At 53.0% G+C, this 17839-nt stretch overlaps 1 protein-coding gene across 3 annotated transcripts in view; it reads left to right on the top strand.

The window, feature by feature from the left end:
* LOC142302089 (basic phospholipase A2 homolog APC-K49-like) overlaps positions 1–17432 on the top strand; it is a 57853-nt gene extending 40421 nt beyond the window's left edge. For all 3 annotated transcript variants that reach the window (XM_075343169.1, XM_075343170.1, XM_075343168.1), the window contains one exon: positions 17204–17432. In XM_075343169.1, the coding sequence (XP_075199284.1) occupies positions 17204–17421 (218 nt within the window). In that variant the 3' untranslated portion in view covers positions 17422–17432. The remainder of the gene's footprint in view (positions 1–17203) is intronic.
* The last annotated feature ends 407 nt before the right edge of the window (positions 17433–17839 follow it).

Here is a 17839-nt window from a genome sequence, read left to right as displayed (position 1 = left end):
TATAATTTGGAAGCTTCTAGAGATTACACCATGTGACATGCGTCCAGCAGTAATTTCCCTATATGGTTTGAACAGTTGTCATATAACACACGATGGAGGGGGCTATTGCTGCTCCTGCACGTTGTCAGCTGTCCCAGAATGCTTCCAGGCTGCAAGATGAACACATGCTGAGAAGCTACGGTATATCACCCCTGCCTTGCCATTCAGAATCCAAGGAGAGATGGATGAAGATTTTCTATTGATCAGTATGGACTAATTGAACTCTTTTCCGTAAGCTAATGAAGTATATTATTTTTCCTTTCTGTAACTGAACCCTGGCAACCATTTTAAATAGATAAAATACATTTATTTTTTACATTTTTGAAGTTCTTTCTTTCATGCGCTTTTACGTATTTGAAGAAAAATATATTTAAGAGTATATTTTTAACACACACGTGCCTTGTATGGCTCACGTGTTGAATCTGATTCTCCAGCAATTTTTAAAATACCATCCTGGCCTACATGGCCTTGTGCAGCGGGCACTTTCATCGTGCGCACACAGCAGCTCAACAACTTTCATCGCTCCGGAAGTCTTAGGGTCTGGCGGTTAAACGCCGGAAATGCGATGTTCCGACACGCAGGAATTGGAATCTGCACATGTTGCAGCGTGTGTGGCAGCACCGCAGAGCCCTGCTGAAATACGGTATGACGTATACCCTGGGATAACTTGATCCTGAGGTGGTGCAGATCACGCTGCTGGAGTGGTGTCAGATCAAGGACCTATGCACCGTTCTACACAGTTTACAAATGTCGACGAAGATGTTTAGCACTGGCAATGCCATTCTCAGCGTGACAATTCTGGTCATCTACATGATGGAGCACACTGTAATTATTATTCGGAGTCAGGTGTTGGTCCAAGAGGAAGGTGAGGAAGTACAGGAGGAGTCATATGCGGAAGGGATAATAAGATCTACGAGGTCCAGATGGTGAGCGGCACCTAGGCAGCAGTTATGGTGGGGGATAGGGATTAACAAGGGCGCATAGTATCAGCAAAAATTGTTGAGGAAGGTGTGGGAGCCCATGAAGAAATGGAGGACGAACTGGTGATGGGCATGGAAGACTCAGCAGATGAGTGAGAGCTTGCTCACATTTCGGTTGTGCGAGGTTGTGGGGAGAGGGCAGAGGAAGGAGGCACGATTCTCACCTCTCTGCCACCAACACACCAAGGACTTGGTCCTCCTGGATGCACAAGACACATGAGCGCCTTCTTGCTGCACTACCTACAACATGACCCTCAGATTGTACGAATTCAAAGTAATGCTAACTACTGGGTTGCCACACTGTTACATCCCCGGTACAAGACAAAATTTGGCGAAATAATTCCTGCCATAGAAATGGACGCACGTATACAGGAGTATCTGCAGAATGTGGTACGCAATCTTACATCTGCTTTTCCACTAAACACCAGTGCTGCACAGAGTGAATCTCAACGCTTTGTCATGGATAGGAGGAAATGGTCTTTTACTTGTCCACATCGGAGGGACCGAGGGCTGGCTGCTGTGCTGAGATGGCATTGAGTACGGTGTCCCTGCAGAGTTGCACTTTTGGTCATATACCAAATGAGTTGAAAAAGGACAAATGCTGGTGGAAAGGGGAACAGGTGTGTTGGAAAGGGGAAAAAAGTTTTGGTCCGTGGGTTTGGTGGTTAAGCAAAAGTAACATTTGCTGAAGAAACACCATCTGTTACGGTGGGACTGGCAGATTTGGATAAGGTGGTATATACTATGTTACCGCTATATAACGAAAATTAATAAGAAAAGAAAGAGAAAGGTATATATCCCCATCGCCAGTCGGTGTCCACCGGGCTCCCAGATGGAAAAGGAGAGGTTGGCAACTGCAAAGTTTGGTGGAGGATACAGAGCTGTGTGGCTATGAAACTAATAGTAGCCTGAACCGAGTTAGACGCCACTCGGATCTGGAGACTGGGAGCCCTGTTAGCGTCACAGGGTCCACACGCCCTCCCAGCCCAGGAACTCCCTGTTAACAACACAGGGGCCATTCAGTACGCTGACCGTGTGCATTGGGGCCACACCTGTGGACAGCAGGCGCATCAGCAGCAGCAGGCCTGTTAATGCCACTGGGCTGCACAAGCAGGACTTGTAGGACAGGAGCTGGTCTTAACCGTTCTGCGTTACCAACTGTGGTGGCGGCCTGCATCGACGCCCTATCCCTACCTACCTCTGGCCTAAAGCCGCAATGGATTCAACACATGGAGGTGTGCTCTTTCGGAGCATAATAGAAGACTGCGCACCTCCTTGTTGGCTCCAGCCCGTTTTATAACCTGGGTCCGCCCCAAACCAGGGTGGACCACAATGCACCTCCTGGAGACAAAAGCAGAGTGACACGTCATGAGTGGCATAACTAGCGTCCTATTTGGAACCGCAACTTCAATAATGACCTCATGGCTGCCACGACACAAACACCTCACCAGTCATCGTCTGACCATCAATAATGAGGTGACAAGTCATAGGGGCGGGCCTCTGCAAGCCATTTGGGAGTGGCCTGGACACATCGTCAGGACACCTGATGCCCTGTGGTCTATATGGGCCCCCCCACATCAGGGGCAGGGCCAAAGAGTTCATTACCGGACCTAGCCTCTGATGCAGTAAGTGCCTGAGCATGCTCAGTAGCATGAAATACAGTCTCTGAAAAAAGACTATCAGCTTTAGCATGGTGTCTAGGCACAAAATAGGACTTAGACCCGGCACGGAGTGCAAGTACCTGTGCAAAGAGGCTTTTCACACTAAGTGTGGGAGCATGCGCTGTATCCCGAAATGAAGACTTAGCCTCAGGAATGGCACAGTCAGGCTGAGCATACTCACTAGGCGAAACACTGTAGTTAGGCTGCAGCTGGGGTAAATCGGCACACGCATGCGCACTAGCTGCCTCTCCACACTTAGACGTGGAGGAGAAATTGCTCTTCGGGTGTGGACTTGGAGATGCTGTTTATGAACAGAAGGAAAAGCTAAAGGAAGCCTGACTTTCTATCCCTCCGAATTATCAAATGCAGCAATGAATTCCCTGAGTTTGCTATAAAATTTGCGTAGGAAAATGTGCATGAGGGTGTGATGCAGAGGTGCTAGAAATAGCTTGGCACCAGTGGGGCACTAATGAAATACAACATCCAGTTCTATGATGCCACTAAATGGCAGTATTTTTTGCTATTATTATAGCTTATTAAAAACAGAGCAGGAGGGTGTCATGCAGAGGTGCTAGAAATAGCTTGGCACCAGTGGGACAATAATGGAGTCCAACAGCCACTTTTAGGATGCCACTAAGTTTACTCAGTACTTGGTATTATAATGGCTTAGTAACAATGAGTTTGAGTGTGCAATGCAGGCAGACGTGCTGCAAATATCTTTGCACAAGTGGGACACTAATGGAAGTCCAACAGCCACGTTTAGGATGCCACTAAGTTCACTCAGTGTTTGCTAGTATAATGGCTTAGTAACAATGAGTTTGAGTGTGCAGAGGGCAGGAGGGTACAGTGCCAGGGTTGTGGGTCTGGGTAGAGGAATGGAAGCCTGCCTTTCTATCCCTCCTAATGGGGAAATGCAGTGAGGAAATCCCTGACCTTAGCTACACAGACGCTGTCATCTTGTGTAGCTGTTAAACTCTGTTTTCAGGACCTGTCACCTATGGCTCTGACCCTGCCGGTATTAGACCTTAAAAGGACTGATAGAAACTTCTATCCCTATGCTGTACAGCGCTGTGTATGGAGCGTACACAGCAGTATCGGAGACAGGAGCTGCGCCAGCGCTGACTGACACCAAGGACACAGAAGGCAGATAATGGCGTGCTGGAGGAAAATGTCCGTTTTTATAATGCAGGGACATGTGACATGGACATCCTATCACACATGCCGTTGCTTCTCTGGCTAAAAGTCCACTTAGCTGTGTGTGTGTCTGGGATTGGCTGACATGCTGGCCCGCCCCACTACACGCGCGCGCTTAGGGAAGGAAGACAAGGAAAAAAAAAAAAAATGGCGATCGCCATTATCCATACAGCAGTGATCTGAATGCGCTGTTCCCGCACACTATACGCTGAAATGTCATAATAGTGTGAGTCACAGAGTGACTTACACTATTACAGCGGAAAGCCAGCTAGTAATTAGCTGGTCTTTTTGCTGCTAGAACCGTTCTCGAACGTATCTAGAACTATCGAGCTTTAGCAAAAAGCTCGAGTTCTAGTTCTATCTAGAACTGCCCCCAAAATCACTCGAGCCGCGAACTGGAGAACCTCGAACCTCGAACCGCGCTCAGCTCTATAAATGACTGATGATGATAAACATAAGCCCCTGTGTGTAATCAAGTCTCAAGTAATCAAGTCTCTCTGCTCTGTGATAGTCTCAGTGTTCTGTTTACAGTAAAGCACAGATAGCATCATGAAGACCAAGGAACACAACAGGCAGGTCCGTGATACTGTTGTGGAGACGTTTTAAGCCGGATTTGGTTACAAAAAGATTTCCAAAACTAAAACATCCCAAGGAGCACTGTGCAAGCGATCATATTGAAATGGAAGGAGTATCATACCACTGCAAATCTACCAAGACCCGGCCGTCCATCCAAAATTTCATCTCAAACTGAGAAGATTGATCAGAAATGCAGCCATGAGGCCCATGATCACTCTGGATGATCTGCAGAGATCTACAGCTGAGGTGGGAGAGTCTGTCCATAGGACAACAATCAGTCGTACACTGCACAAATCTGACCTTTATGGAAGAGTGGCAAGAAGAAGCCATTTCTCAGAGATATCCATAAAAAGCATCATTTAAACTTTGCCACAAGCCACCTGGGAGACACCAAACATGTGGAAGAAGGTGCTCTGCTCAGATGAAACCAAAATCAAACTATTTTTAGCACAATGCCAAACGATATGTTTGGCATAAAAGCAACACAGCTCATCACCCTGAACACACCATCCCCACTGTCAAACATGGTGGTGGCAGCATCATGGTTTGGGCCTGCTTTTGTTCAGCAGGGACAGGGAAGATGGTTAAAATTGATGGGAAGATGGATGGAGCCAAATACAGGACCATTCTTGAAGAAAACCTGTTGGAGTCTGCAAAAGACCTGAGACTGGGACGGAGATTTGTCTTCCAACAAGACAATGACCCCAAACATAAAGCAAAATCTACAATGGAATGGGTCCCAAATAAACGTATCCAGGTGTTAGAATGGCCAAGTCACAGTCCAGACCTGAACCCAATCGAGAATCTGTGGAAAGAGCTGATAACTGCTGTTCACAAATGCTCTCCATCCAACCTCTCTCAGCTCCAGCTTTTTGCAAAGGAAAAATGGGCAAGAATTTCAGTCTCTCGATGTGCAAAACTGATAGCCACATACCACAAGAGACTGCAGCTGTAATCACAGCAAAAGGTGGCGCTACAAAGCATTAACTTAAAGGGGATGAATAATATTGCACGCCCCAATTTTCAGTTTATTATTTTTTATAAAAGTTTAAAATAAGCAATAAATATCGTTCAACTTCACAATTGTGTCCCACTTGTTGATTCTTCACCATAAATTTAAAATTTTTATCTTTATGTTTGAAGCCTGAAATGTGGGAAAAGACTGAAAAATTCAAAGGGGCCGAATACTTTGCAAGGCACTGTATAGAAATATATTTCTAAAGGTGTTATTGACATTAATTTCTCACCAGATGTTGGTAACAACTAGTGACGAGCGGACCTGGACTGTAAAAGTCCAGATGCACGCGGTTTCAAACATACCCAATCCAAACTAAAAATGAGGCTCTAGCGTGGCTGTAACTGCTCCCGCGGCCTCCCCTTCGCTTCATGGGCTGCACATTAGGCTCATGCGTACCCACTGCTTTCCCTGCCCACCGGCTTCTGATTAGATGCGCTCAGACGCGCCCCCAGCCTATGTGACATTGTGTGTGACGCTTCCAATCACAGTCGCTGAATGCGGGTCTATATCGTACAGTAAAATATTTGGTGTAGGGTGCCCCCATATCATGATACCAAGCACAGATAAAGCCTATGGCTAAAGGCTGCAGCCCCCAGCCATGTGCTTATCTTGGCTGTGTATCAAAATAGGAAGAATCACATGCGTTTTGTTTTTTTTAAATGATTTAAATAAATCATTTAAAAAACCAGTGTGCGGATGTTAACCGTTTACTCGATGTCGGGCCTGGTGATGTCGGGTCCGGGGATGTCATGGGTGTCCCTACCCGGCTTTGTGGCCCCGAGGTGTACAATAAATAAGGTGGGAATGATAATGGAGGCTTGTTTCGTGACACCACCTGCGGTACGCAGCTAGGGAATAGCCACCACTGTTGCCACAGTCCTCCGGGGTGGATGGTTGTAGTGTTGCAGACGGGGGCCGGGCCACTGCAGGGGCACTGCTCGGATCCGGGTTCATTACTGTGGCTCGAGTGATAGCCGGACCCGGGCTCGTACAGCCGTCCATTCTCACAACCGTAGGAAAGGGGGATATTTACAGGGGAGAGAGTGTTTGTCAGTGACGCCACCCGTGAGTTGCGGTGAGAGTGGGTAGCACCGGCGCTGCCTGATGATGGGACACCTGGGGCTGATGGAGCTGGGCAGCAAGATGGAATCCCCTCACGGGTAGTGGAGGTGTAGTCCCGGGGGCCCAGGTAAACGGGGATGGTGGTTGCAGAGAGGGACATGCAGGGCTAGACCGGGGATGGTTGGTGTACTCACAGTTCCAAGGAATTGCATACAAAGTCCAGTGGTAAATCAAATTGCCAGTGACCAGTCGCCTCCGGCGGGTGTTTTCGGGTCCCACACCCAGGTGTAGCAAACAGGGGTCCCTTTCTCCTGTGCTCAGTGTTTGTGTCTTCACTGGCACAACTCTGCCTGGAACGGGTAAGTCCACTCCCGGTACTCTGTATGTTGGGAGCTGTGGCCCACGAAATCTGACCCTTGGGATCTCTGTGGGTTCTGACGCACACCCTATCCCCCGCGTTGGGCTTCCGTTTCGCTCTCTGGGCTTCTGTAGAACAAGAGATGAAACCTTGTCCCCGGCTGGTCAATTGACAAGGGGCTTGAAACCTTCCTCGCCCTAGGGTCCAAGTACCCCGTCTGTGTACGGCCTCCGGACCGGATTCCCGCTGTCAGCACCAGCGGGCTACAACCCTGCCCCGGTCCACTTTAGGTCTCCCGCGACTGGATCTCCGTCGCCTGTGGTCCTGCTTGCCGTCTACCACCTAGTCCGGTAGTCCAGGGGCCCCAACCTCTGACTCAACTGCACTCCACACTCCTCTACTGTCAATTGTCCGTACTTGACTCCTCACTTAGACTGTTGTGTTCCCTCCCAGGACACCTCAAGACCCCTACGTGGGCGTTCCCATCTGCTTGGTCCCGCCCACTGGTGTGTCCCTATTGTCATGGGGGGTGACTAGGCTTTACTGGCTGGTGTTGTGCACCTGGGTGTGGGTTTTTGTGTTGGTGAGCCAAGGAGGGTGGAGATTTGTACCTGAGAGATTTGTACAACCTCTGTGACTACCTTGCTTTGCCAGGGCATCACAGTAGCAGCTAAGATAATTCTGCTCCCCACAGGTAGAGCGGGCCCCGGGGAGGATGAGGTGAGTAGTAACGGCAGGGCCGAAGCGCAGGGCACCGACAAGGACAGGCGAACACAGTCTCTGCGGGTTTAAGGTTTCTTTACTCACAGTCCTGGTTTACCCGGGAGCAGGGCCGCCATCAGGGCATTACTAGTATGACTCCTGTATGAGGCCCGGTGAAGAGACAGACCCCCCCCCCTCCCCCTTCATTCCTCTGCTCACTGGGTCCCATGGGCAGGGGCGGGGACATTGCACTGGCAGACATATCGTGGTGCAGCACCTGCAGTCGCACAGGGGCCCCAAGCGGGAGCAGGCCCCTAGAGCCTGAAAACGTGTTAACCCCTTAGCGACCTATGACGTACTGGTTATGTCATGCCTCCCTGGTACTTAAGGACCCATGACATACCCAGTACGTCATGGCGAGATCGTGGCCCCGGTGGCTGCAAATACCTTAGATTTGGGGAAGAGGGGCCCTCTGCCTGACCTCAGGAGGGATGGCGTCTCCTCCCCGGACCTAAGAAGGCTGTGATTGGCTGAGCGGCGTTCGTCAGCCAATCACAGCCACTGTAATGTTTCAACCACTGAACATGGTTGAAACATTGAAATCCAGTCATCATCAGTGCAGCTATAGCACCGATCATTGGCTGCAGCTGGGTGACCTCAGTTTCACCCGCCCCCCAGCTCTAATTGGAGAGATCGGCCTTGTGATCGATCTGCCCAATCACTGTGGATCTGGGGCCCCCCTTAGCCTCACTCCAGCGTCTGTGGAAGCCGATGGGAGCGATCGGTAAGTTATAGACGTTGTCTCCTTTCAGCCGCCGGCTGCAGAAGTCACTGCCCCCGATCCACTGCCACTGAACCCATCTGCTGCCTCCCCTCCATCTGCCACCGCTCTCTCCCATCAGCCGCTGCCCCCCTCCCTCATCTCCTGCCCCCTCTCCCATCTCTCACCTTCCTCCACCTGCTGTGAGACCCCCCACCTGCTGTGACCCCCCCACCTGCTGTGATCACCCCCCACTATCTATCTATCCATTCCTCTCTCTATCTCTCTATTCCTCTATCTATTAATCTGTCTATTTATCTCCTATATGTAGCACCCACGGGGCAGGGGTTAAATGTTACTCGTCGCCGGGTCGGTGATGTCGGGTGATGGCTGTAACAGGTGGCCCTGCCCGGCTTTGTGGCCCCAAGGTGTACAGTAAAAGGGGATTTGGATGATGGTGGGGAATGATGAGGATGATAGTCTTGTGACGCCACCTGTGGTACGTGGCCAGGGATTAGCCGCCGCTGCTACTGTCGCTGTCCTCCGGGGCGGATGGTGTTGCAGCAAGGGTGGTTCTGCTCCCCACAGGTGGAGTGAAGCCCCGGGGAGGATGATCAGGAGAGTAGGGGCCATTGGCGCCGAAACGCGGGGCAGCGGTAATCAAAAGGCTGAATCAGCTGCTGTGGTTCCAGCCGTGATGGGCCCCAGCCGATCCCCGATGCATTGGAGGTTAGAACCGATATGGTGGTCGATGGGCCCTTCCTTGTTGCGCCTTTAAAGATGGATCCCCGTGGCCTGAAGCTGCTTGGGGACCCCGGTTTGTGTAGTGTTAGCTCCTTATCCTGTGTGTAGGTGACGCGGGGCCGCTGTGGGGCTTGACTGTAATCACGACTCTGGACCCTATGTGGCACTGTGCTACGGGATCTCGTGGTGGTCAGGGGGACGTGCAATCCCCCGTCCTGCAGATTCTGGTGATACAACGTGAAATCTGTTCAACCCTAAGGCTCTGCACCCTGAACCGCACCGGTCCCGTTCCTGTTCTCTCCTGCTAGAGAACACTCTAACTGTTGTGTAAGCTCCTAACTCCCCCTGGTGGCTGCTCCTCCCCCGGTTCCCTGTCACTAGTGGGTGGCTGCCCCCCATGTTTGGTGACTACCTTAAGACCTGACCCTAGCCTGGTCCCAATGGGGAGGGCAACCTGGTTGTGTATATGAGTTTGTGTTGTGGAACTGGTTCCGACCGCCTCTGGATCCAAGATAAGTACTGCACCTTAAGTGAGGTGCAGTACCCTGTGGTGACTGAAGCCTCAGGGGCGCCACAAATCAATCTATCTAACTATGATTCTATCTATCTGCTGAAAGAGCCTTAAAGTGAATATGTCAGCAGGTTTTTGCTCCCCCATCTGAGAGCAGCATAATGTAGAGACAGATACCCTGATTCCAGCGATGTGTCACTTACTGGGCTGTTTGCTTTCATTGTGATAAAATGAATGTTTTCTCTGCTGCCTATCTAGCAATTATACAGACCTCATGAATATGCTGGACTACCTGCAGCATGACAAGTAGCCCTGTAATGATAATCTCCTGCTGATTTACCAGTGATGTTATCAAAACTATACTAAGCAGCCCAATAAGTGACAATCGCTGGAACCCTATGTTATGCTGCGCTCAGATTAGGTGTTAAAAACCTGGTGACAGATTCCCTTTGAAGGGGTTGTTAGGTCTAAATCCACAAGTCAATATTATTACAATTTGGTTTCAATTAGTTTAAAAACTTGTATGTGACACATTCCCTTAAAGAAAAAAAAATAGATATACCAAAAATAAATATATACCAAAGAAGTTAGATTTAAAAAGAAAAAAAAAAGTTAGAATAGAGTAGGACCCGGCCAAAAGAGTCTACCTTGTTGTGGAGGCAGGCTTAAAAAAATCTTTTGGCCAAAACAAAATCTGATGGCTGCGTATGTGATACGGTGTTCAATGTGAAGGGTTAATGTGTGATTGGGGAGGTTGTAGTGCAGAAGTGAAGTTTTCCAAGTGTGGCAGTGAGACTATGGAAGATTCGCGGGGTGGAGGCGGAGCTGGGGTGGAGCCTCAAGGGGGCCCCGAACGTTTGCCAGTATGGGGCCCTGAAATTCCTAGTGGCAGCCCTGCCCGGGAGATGCCGGTCACCGCCGTGATGGGCCCCAGTCGATCCCGAGCAATTCGAGGTCACTGCCGGTGTTCCCAATGTGAGTCCTTTCTGGTAGAGGTAACTCCAATCCCGATGTATGTGGAATATGGAACGAGCTGTGGGTATTTCCTGCACTCTCCGCAGACCATGCTCCAAGCTACGGGTCTTGCAGTGCTTCCAGAAGTGTGAAGATAGAGAGAATGTGCCTGGACCGAGGACCCGACTGTGCTCCTCACTCCAAGCTGTTGTACCGCCCCGGGGCTCGGCCGCAGCCGAGCCGCTTCGATCCGGGCTCGTCGGTGGGTGGCTCGAGCGCCTCCAGACCCGGGGGAATCACGTCGCTCTGAAGGGAGGCTGGAGCTACGTGAGGGGGGGTTTCGGTGGGGAGGTTCATGGCCGGAGCCGTGGTTTTTGGGTTTAAGTCCGTGATGCCACCCACGGGTCGTGGTGAGTGTGGACACCACCGCTGCCGTTGACTAGGCTCCCGGGGACGGTGTTGCACAGCCAGGTGTTGACCCCTCTGTGGGTAGGGGGTTGATGGTCCCGGGACCCGGTTGTTGGGGTTAGGATACGGGGGTGCTGGCGTGTTGGCGTGATGCGTGGAGGGGCGCGGTTTGGTGGTCCCCGCCTTTCTCCTGCACCTCGTTTGTAGATTTTGACTGCCTGCACTTCAGCGACGGGAGTCCGCTCCTCGACTTTGTGTGTGTCGGGAGAGCCCATTTGCCCGCAGACGCTGGCCCGTGGGATCTCTCTGCCTGAGCGGTGGCTTTCTATCCCCCTCGTTGAGCTGTTGTCTTCAGTCGGGACTTGGGTGGGAAAGAACCTAAGGTCCAGACCCCAATCAGTGAATTTGACTCGGTCCAATTGCTTCTGGGCCTCGTTCTGGGTCTGAGTACCCCTCCTGGTGCTCCGGTCCCTGACCCGGTCCCTTACGGTTCCACCAGCCGTCTTCTCGGCTCCTGCAGGTGGCAACCACCGTCTGCTTCCTGGCTACGACCCAGATCCCCGACAGACGTTTTCTCCTTCTAACACCTCTCCTTTCACCTCCTAGACTGCTCTTCTCTCCTCCCTAACTTCATATGCTTGCTTCTCCCGCCTCCGGCTATCCGAACTCCTCGGTGGGCGTGGCCAACCACCTGGCTCCGCCCCACATTCCCCCTTGGTTTAATGCAGACCGTTCGCGGGCTGCCCGACCACCACTGGTTTATTTTTGTTTGCTTTTCAACTGTAAAAGATAAACGGAAAAAACGTATACAAGTATAATAAACTTTTTATGTGGCGTCCTGGACAAGCCAGGTCGTCACAGAACTACACCAACACACCCCACACCCCGGTTAGGCACACCGAAGCCAAATACAAAATCCTTGTTGCCTTCCTCCAGGGGCTGATGTCCACACCAGGGGGTGGGCCAGGCGGTTGGTCCCGCCCACCGAGGAGTTCGCAGTCCTGGAGGCGGGAAGGGAGATGAATTTGGAGAGGGTTGGAGAGAGGAAGTTAAGTGGTAGAGGAGCAGTCTGAAGGCGGTCCGGGTGTGTGGCCCGGACGGAACAGCAAGGTTGGCAGACGGTGGTGACCGTCTACAGGAGAGGCTAATTGGAGCAAACCGTATGGACCGTGGACGGGCGGTGGCCCGGCGGTACCAGATCGGAGAGTAAAAAGAAGCCAGCACCATCCGGCAGGGCTTACGGACCCCGACAAGGCTAGGAGTCGCCGTTAAATTTGTCAAATCCGTTAGTGAAGGGAACCTCCGGGGTTTCCCAGCAGTCAAGACCCGATTGAAGGCAACCGTAAATCATAGAGGGAAACACTGTCACCGCCAAGGCTACAGTTCCCAGGGCCAGAGCCTGCGGGCAAAAGGGGCTCCCTCAGCCTCCATCCAAGCTGGGGAGCGGGTTACCGGTGGGAAGGCATTGGAACCGTAACACAACACAGGTGAAGGGAAAGGCAGTCACCATCAACCTGCCGGGAGAAGAAACACCGCAGCCGTCTGTGGGACCCGTCCATCCAGCCGTTTGTTTTACCGGAGACTTTGCATTCGTCATTGGCTGAGTGAGTACCACCGTGCCGTGCGGCACAGCGCTGCCCCCGTGACCCTGCACCTCACCAGGCCCCGTAACCCGCCTGCCATCCCTAAACCCCTCACCGGGCCCCGAGACAACCAAACCCCCTACCCACGGAGGGGAGAACCAACATCCAAGCTGCTCCCTGTCATCGCTCCTGGGATCCCTGTCCAGAGCAGCGGTGGTGTCACCAATCTCACCACAACCGTGGGTGGCGTCACGGACAATATCCCTAAACCCAAACCACCCCCTTTCGCTCACGGGCGAGGAACACCGCTCGAGTCCCCGGGATCCGGCCCACCGCTCGAGCCACCACCGAGCAGCAGCAGCAGCAGTAGCCAGACCCGAGCAGTGGGTGAGCGCAGCGTCCCCTCCTCCGCCCGCGACATTTACATTCAAGTAAGCTGGTTAAATCATCCCTTATGGGAGGCACATTCTTAAACGTTGCACATATACAAAAACATTTTTATTAATTGCAAACGGGACAGGGTCCTTCCGCTTGCCCACCCAAGCAAACCTAAACCTTGATGCTGCCTCTAAAACTAGGTCAGCACCCCTTTTCCCCAGTCCAGGAGTGGGTCAAGGTCCGGGTATTGCCCACACGGGCCGGGTAAAAAGTTCCTTACCCGGCAGTCTCTCAGAGGCCCCATGTCCTTGACCCGGAGGGTAGTCACCGGTTGCCATGGTGACAGGGCCTCGGCCTCCTCTGCCACAGGCCCCTCCTCCAACCAGCCTGGCCGGAGACTGTTGGACCTGAAGGGTGGTCCGGGAATTATTTACAAACCCAAAAGTTATTGGGTGGCCTGCAAGTTCTCGGCCTTGTCTATTGTAAAACGGGGCAAACGGGATTCAACAGGGTCCCAACGGGGGCCAACAAACGGGGTAGCTGGAACCGCTACCTTTTACTCCTCTTCTTCATACTCCTCGACCACAACCTTGGAGCTGTACGGCGGGGGAGGGGACTGGGGGCGCCTATGGACGCAATGGCTCTCCCTCCTCTTGACACTGAGGGCGAACCAGCCCCTCTCCCCGCAATGCCAGATGTAGGTGACTAGGTCTCCGGGCACCAGATCACGATCCGGATGGCCCATCGGGAGGTGGGAGTTGACGTCCCGACGGGAAACAAAGATCTCGGCCTCCAGGACCGGTTCGAAGATGAACCCCCATCCATGCTGGGGGTCAAACCGGCTGACTTGGCCTTCGTAGATCGTGCCCCGCACCCGATAGGTGGCACTCCGCAAGTTCTCCTTTTCCCGGATGGTACGGGCTAGCAATTCAGCTCTTCGCTTCTCCCAGGCCGCTATTTCTCGGCCCAGTTGGTTCGGCCGCCGCTCCCAATACGGAGCGTCTGCCTGCTCTAGGTCTCTCTGTGCGGGGGTCTGGCCCAGCCGGTGCTCCCCGGTGTCGGCAACGACCGACACCCTCTATGGGGAACCCTGCTGTGTCGCGGCCGGCTCTGCTGCTTGGCAGCGGCAACCCTGCGGGACCTCAGCCGAGGCCTGAGAGCTGGGAACGACCAGCCTCACCTGCTGGGCCTTCTTCCAGGCCGCGCCCACCTCCTCCTTGGCCGGGCAGACTGCCGGGGCCGGGATCTCCTTGGGTGCGGTCAATTCCGGGACTGGCGGGTCCACACCGGGAATGGTTCTTCCAGGGACTGCTGTTCCATGGGAGCGGTATCGGTGCAGGCCGAACGTGCGGCCGTCCGCGTGCTGCTTCCACAGGTGGATCCTCGCGGGCGTCTGGTACGGGTTCCGCCCCCGATGTCGGGGGTGGTGGACTGGGTGAAGAGGCAGCGGCAACCGCTACGGACGATGAGGGAGGCAGCATGGAGGGCAGGAGCAGACCGGGTCCCTCAGCCGCAGTGGCTGGTCCCTCCGGGACACAGGGGCGTGGGTTGCCTACCCGTTTCTCCAAAACTGCCGCCACTTCGCGTGCCCACACGGCGGCGGCTATCCCCTCCATCTCGGCCGCCCATCGCTCCATGAGGAAACGCACCCACGCCGCTGTTCCGGGCACGGGCTCCAGGATCTCTGACTTGCCGGGCGAGGCGGACATGTTGTTGCCTTGGGGTCCAGGAACCAAACGGGTAGCAGAGTCCTGGAGTCCCTGCCCTTTATCCACTCGGTCACATGGCACGGGATCTTCACCCACCCCCCCCTTTGTCTTTTCACGGCATTCGGCGCTCTCTCTGTACAGTTTCACTTTTTAGCCGCGCACTTTCCTGCACCGCTCTGTTCCAAGGGGGCGGGGCTTCACCCTCCCGCTCTTTCTGCAGGGAAGAAAACTCTGGCAGGAATCTTCGCGCCAAAAGATGGCGGATTCTGCAATTTTTCAACGGGTCACCGCTGACTTCTACTTCAAGGCGCACTTCCACCGGTAAGTGGATGGGTTCAATCCTGTTCGTGACGCCAGAAGAGTCGATGTGTACCGCCCCAGGGCTCGGCCGCAGCCGAGCCGCTCGAATCCAGGCTCGTCGGTAGGTGGCTCGAGCGCCTCCGGACCTGGAGGGTCACTTTGCTCTGAAGGGAGGCTGGCGCTACGTGAGGGGGGTTTCGGTGGGGAGGTTCACGGCCAGAGCCATAGTTTTTGGGTTTAAGTCCCTGACGCCACCCATGGGTCGTGGTGAGTGTGAACACCACCGCTGCCGTTGACTAGGCTTCCGGGGACGCTGTTGTGCAGCCAGGTGTTGACCCCTCTGTGGATATTGGGTTGATGGTCCCAGGGCCCGGTTGTTGGGATTAGGATGCGGGGGTGCGGGCGTATTGGCGTGATGCGGGGCGGTGCGTTGCCCGAGGGCACTGTTGTACTCACTATGACAGATACACCGGAGTCTCTGGTAAACCAATAAGATGGTGGTCGGTGCCCGCAGCCGGCTGCGTCTGGTCCCCCACCCGGTTTGGTGGTCACCGCCTTTCTCCTGCATCTCGTTTGTAGATTTTGACTGCCTGCACTTCAGCGACGGGAGTCCGCTCCCCGGCTTTGTGTGTGTTGGGAGAGCCCGTTTGCCCGCAGACGCTGGCCCGTGGGATCTCTCTGCCTGAGCGGTGGCTTTCTATCCCCCTCGTTGGGCTGTTGTCTTCAGTCGGGACTTGGGTGGGAAAGAACCTAAGGTCCAGACCCCAATCAGTGAATTTGACTCGGTCCAATGGCTTCTGGGCCTCGTTCTGGGTCTGAGTACCCCTCCTAGTGCTCTGGTTTCCAGTTGGTTCCCTGGTTCGGTATCGGCGGGCCACTACCCTGTCCCGGTCCCTTCCGATTCCACCAGCCGTCTTCCCGGCTCCTGCAGGCGGCAACCACCGTCTGCCTCCTGGCCACAGGGTATCCGGGCTACGACCCAGATCCCCGACAGACGTTTTCTCCTTCTAACACCTCTCCTTTCACCTCCTAGACTGCTCTCCTCTCCTCCCTAACTTCATCTGCTTGCTTCTCCCGCCTCCGGCTATCCGAACTCCTCGGTGGGCGTGGCCAACCGCCTGGCTCCGCCCCCGGGTGTGAACGTCAAAACCTGAGAGTGGTGACTCAGGGTTTTAGGTTGGCTGCTGTTACCTTTTTAGGGGACTGGTGTTTGTGCAAGGGCCTGTCTGTGACTACCTGGCTAGTCCAGGGCGTCACACTGTGCCCGGGGCTCACTCCCTATGTGTGACGATGCTTCTTCCCTTTTCCCCATGAGGTACCCACCCCCCAGGTGGTTGTCCTAGTGAGCTGGAAAGTCCCATGCTTTGTGATGGCCACCCCCCTATCTACCCCAGGCCAACCCCTGGTGGGATAGCATCTAACTGTTTGTGGTTTGTGAATGTGAGAATCAGCAGCGATTAACCTCTCCTTACCCGGGATGAGTACTACATCTTAAAGGAGATGCATTACCCTTTGGCGACTGAAGCCTCAGGGGTGCCACAGACCCATGATGTGACACTATCTTCCTGCGGGCGTGCCCTACACTCCACCCTAACTGCTGGAGTAACCAAACACAGACTGCTGAACACAGAGAGTAGGTGGGGAAAGCAGTGAATATTCATATAATTTAAGCAGGCCCGGAAGAGAATCTGACTGCAATGGTTTCCCTGGTAAATTACAGCCATACCAATACTTGACATGGCTGTGGTGGGGACAGGAGTGGGTTTTCTGCAAACCGAACAGTTACCAAACAAAACTGAACATTGTCAACTTTTGACAAGTGTTCGGAACTCAGCAAGCTTTTATATCCATGGGTCCGCTCATCCCTACACTTCATACATTGTAATAATCAGCTGTAATAATGATAAATAAGGTTTTCAACCTCAGAATAGAATCAAAGTTATTCCTAATAACTCACATCGAGACAAGGAACATGGGGAAAAGCACAGAGCCTCTGATTTATCAAGACTGATATTTTGAGGAGCACTGGAGTACGATGCTCCGAATCCTCTATGAGACGTCGTGCCCCGTAGTCAGCGCTGGTCACCCGTCCTGGACCGAATCATTTCTTCTTACTTTCTGCCACTCTTAATCTTGATTTTCTCCTCAGATGTCTCTGTATCTCGGCCGTGTTGTCTCCTGTCAGTATTACGGCTGCTTTGTCTCATATCTCGGTCACGGACCCGTCATCGGTGATAAATGATAGATGTTTCTGTTCTATCCGCAGTAAATAAAAAGTTTGTGACCGACTGTGCCGCAAAAAGCTGCGAGTGCGACCGGAAAACCGCGATGTGTCTGATGAGTGAAGAGTTTCCTGAAGAATATGCGAAATACATAAAAGACGAGTCGTGTGTTTTGAGAAGCCAAGCACGTTGTTTTGCATATCACCGTTTACTGAAGAGCGCGTTCCACACTTATAATGTTTCGTCAGAGGATTTCCCTTGAATAAAATAAATGCACAGTAAATATAAAACCTTGTGTGGTTTCATCATGAAGTTTACATGTGACGCCCTGGACCAGCCAGGTAGTCACAGATAACGCCCCGCACAACACTAGTCCCCTAACAAGGTGTCAGCAGCCAAACCATTAAAACCCTAGTCACCTCTCTCAGTGCTGGAAGGACACACCAGGGGGCGGAGCCAGGCGGTTGGCACGCCCACCGTGGAGTTCAGAGAGCCTGAGGCAGGAAAAAGTAAACAGTTTGAGTTTAGGAGTCGAGATTGAGAGTGGAGTGGAGGAGGTCAGGCCTGTGTGACAGGCCTGTAGCAGACTGATAGGTGCCAGTGTTGGAGCCCGGGCACCTTTGGCTAGGATGTATACGGAGGCCTCTGCCTGCAGGAGCCGGGAAGACGGCTCGGTGGAA

Source organism: Anomaloglossus baeobatrachus, chromosome 4, assembly GCF_048569485.1.
Source record: "Anomaloglossus baeobatrachus isolate aAnoBae1 chromosome 4, aAnoBae1.hap1, whole genome shotgun sequence".
Lineage (NCBI taxonomy): Eukaryota > Metazoa > Chordata > Amphibia > Anura > Aromobatidae > Anomaloglossus > Anomaloglossus baeobatrachus.
This window is presented reverse-complemented; position numbering and strand designations above follow the sequence as displayed.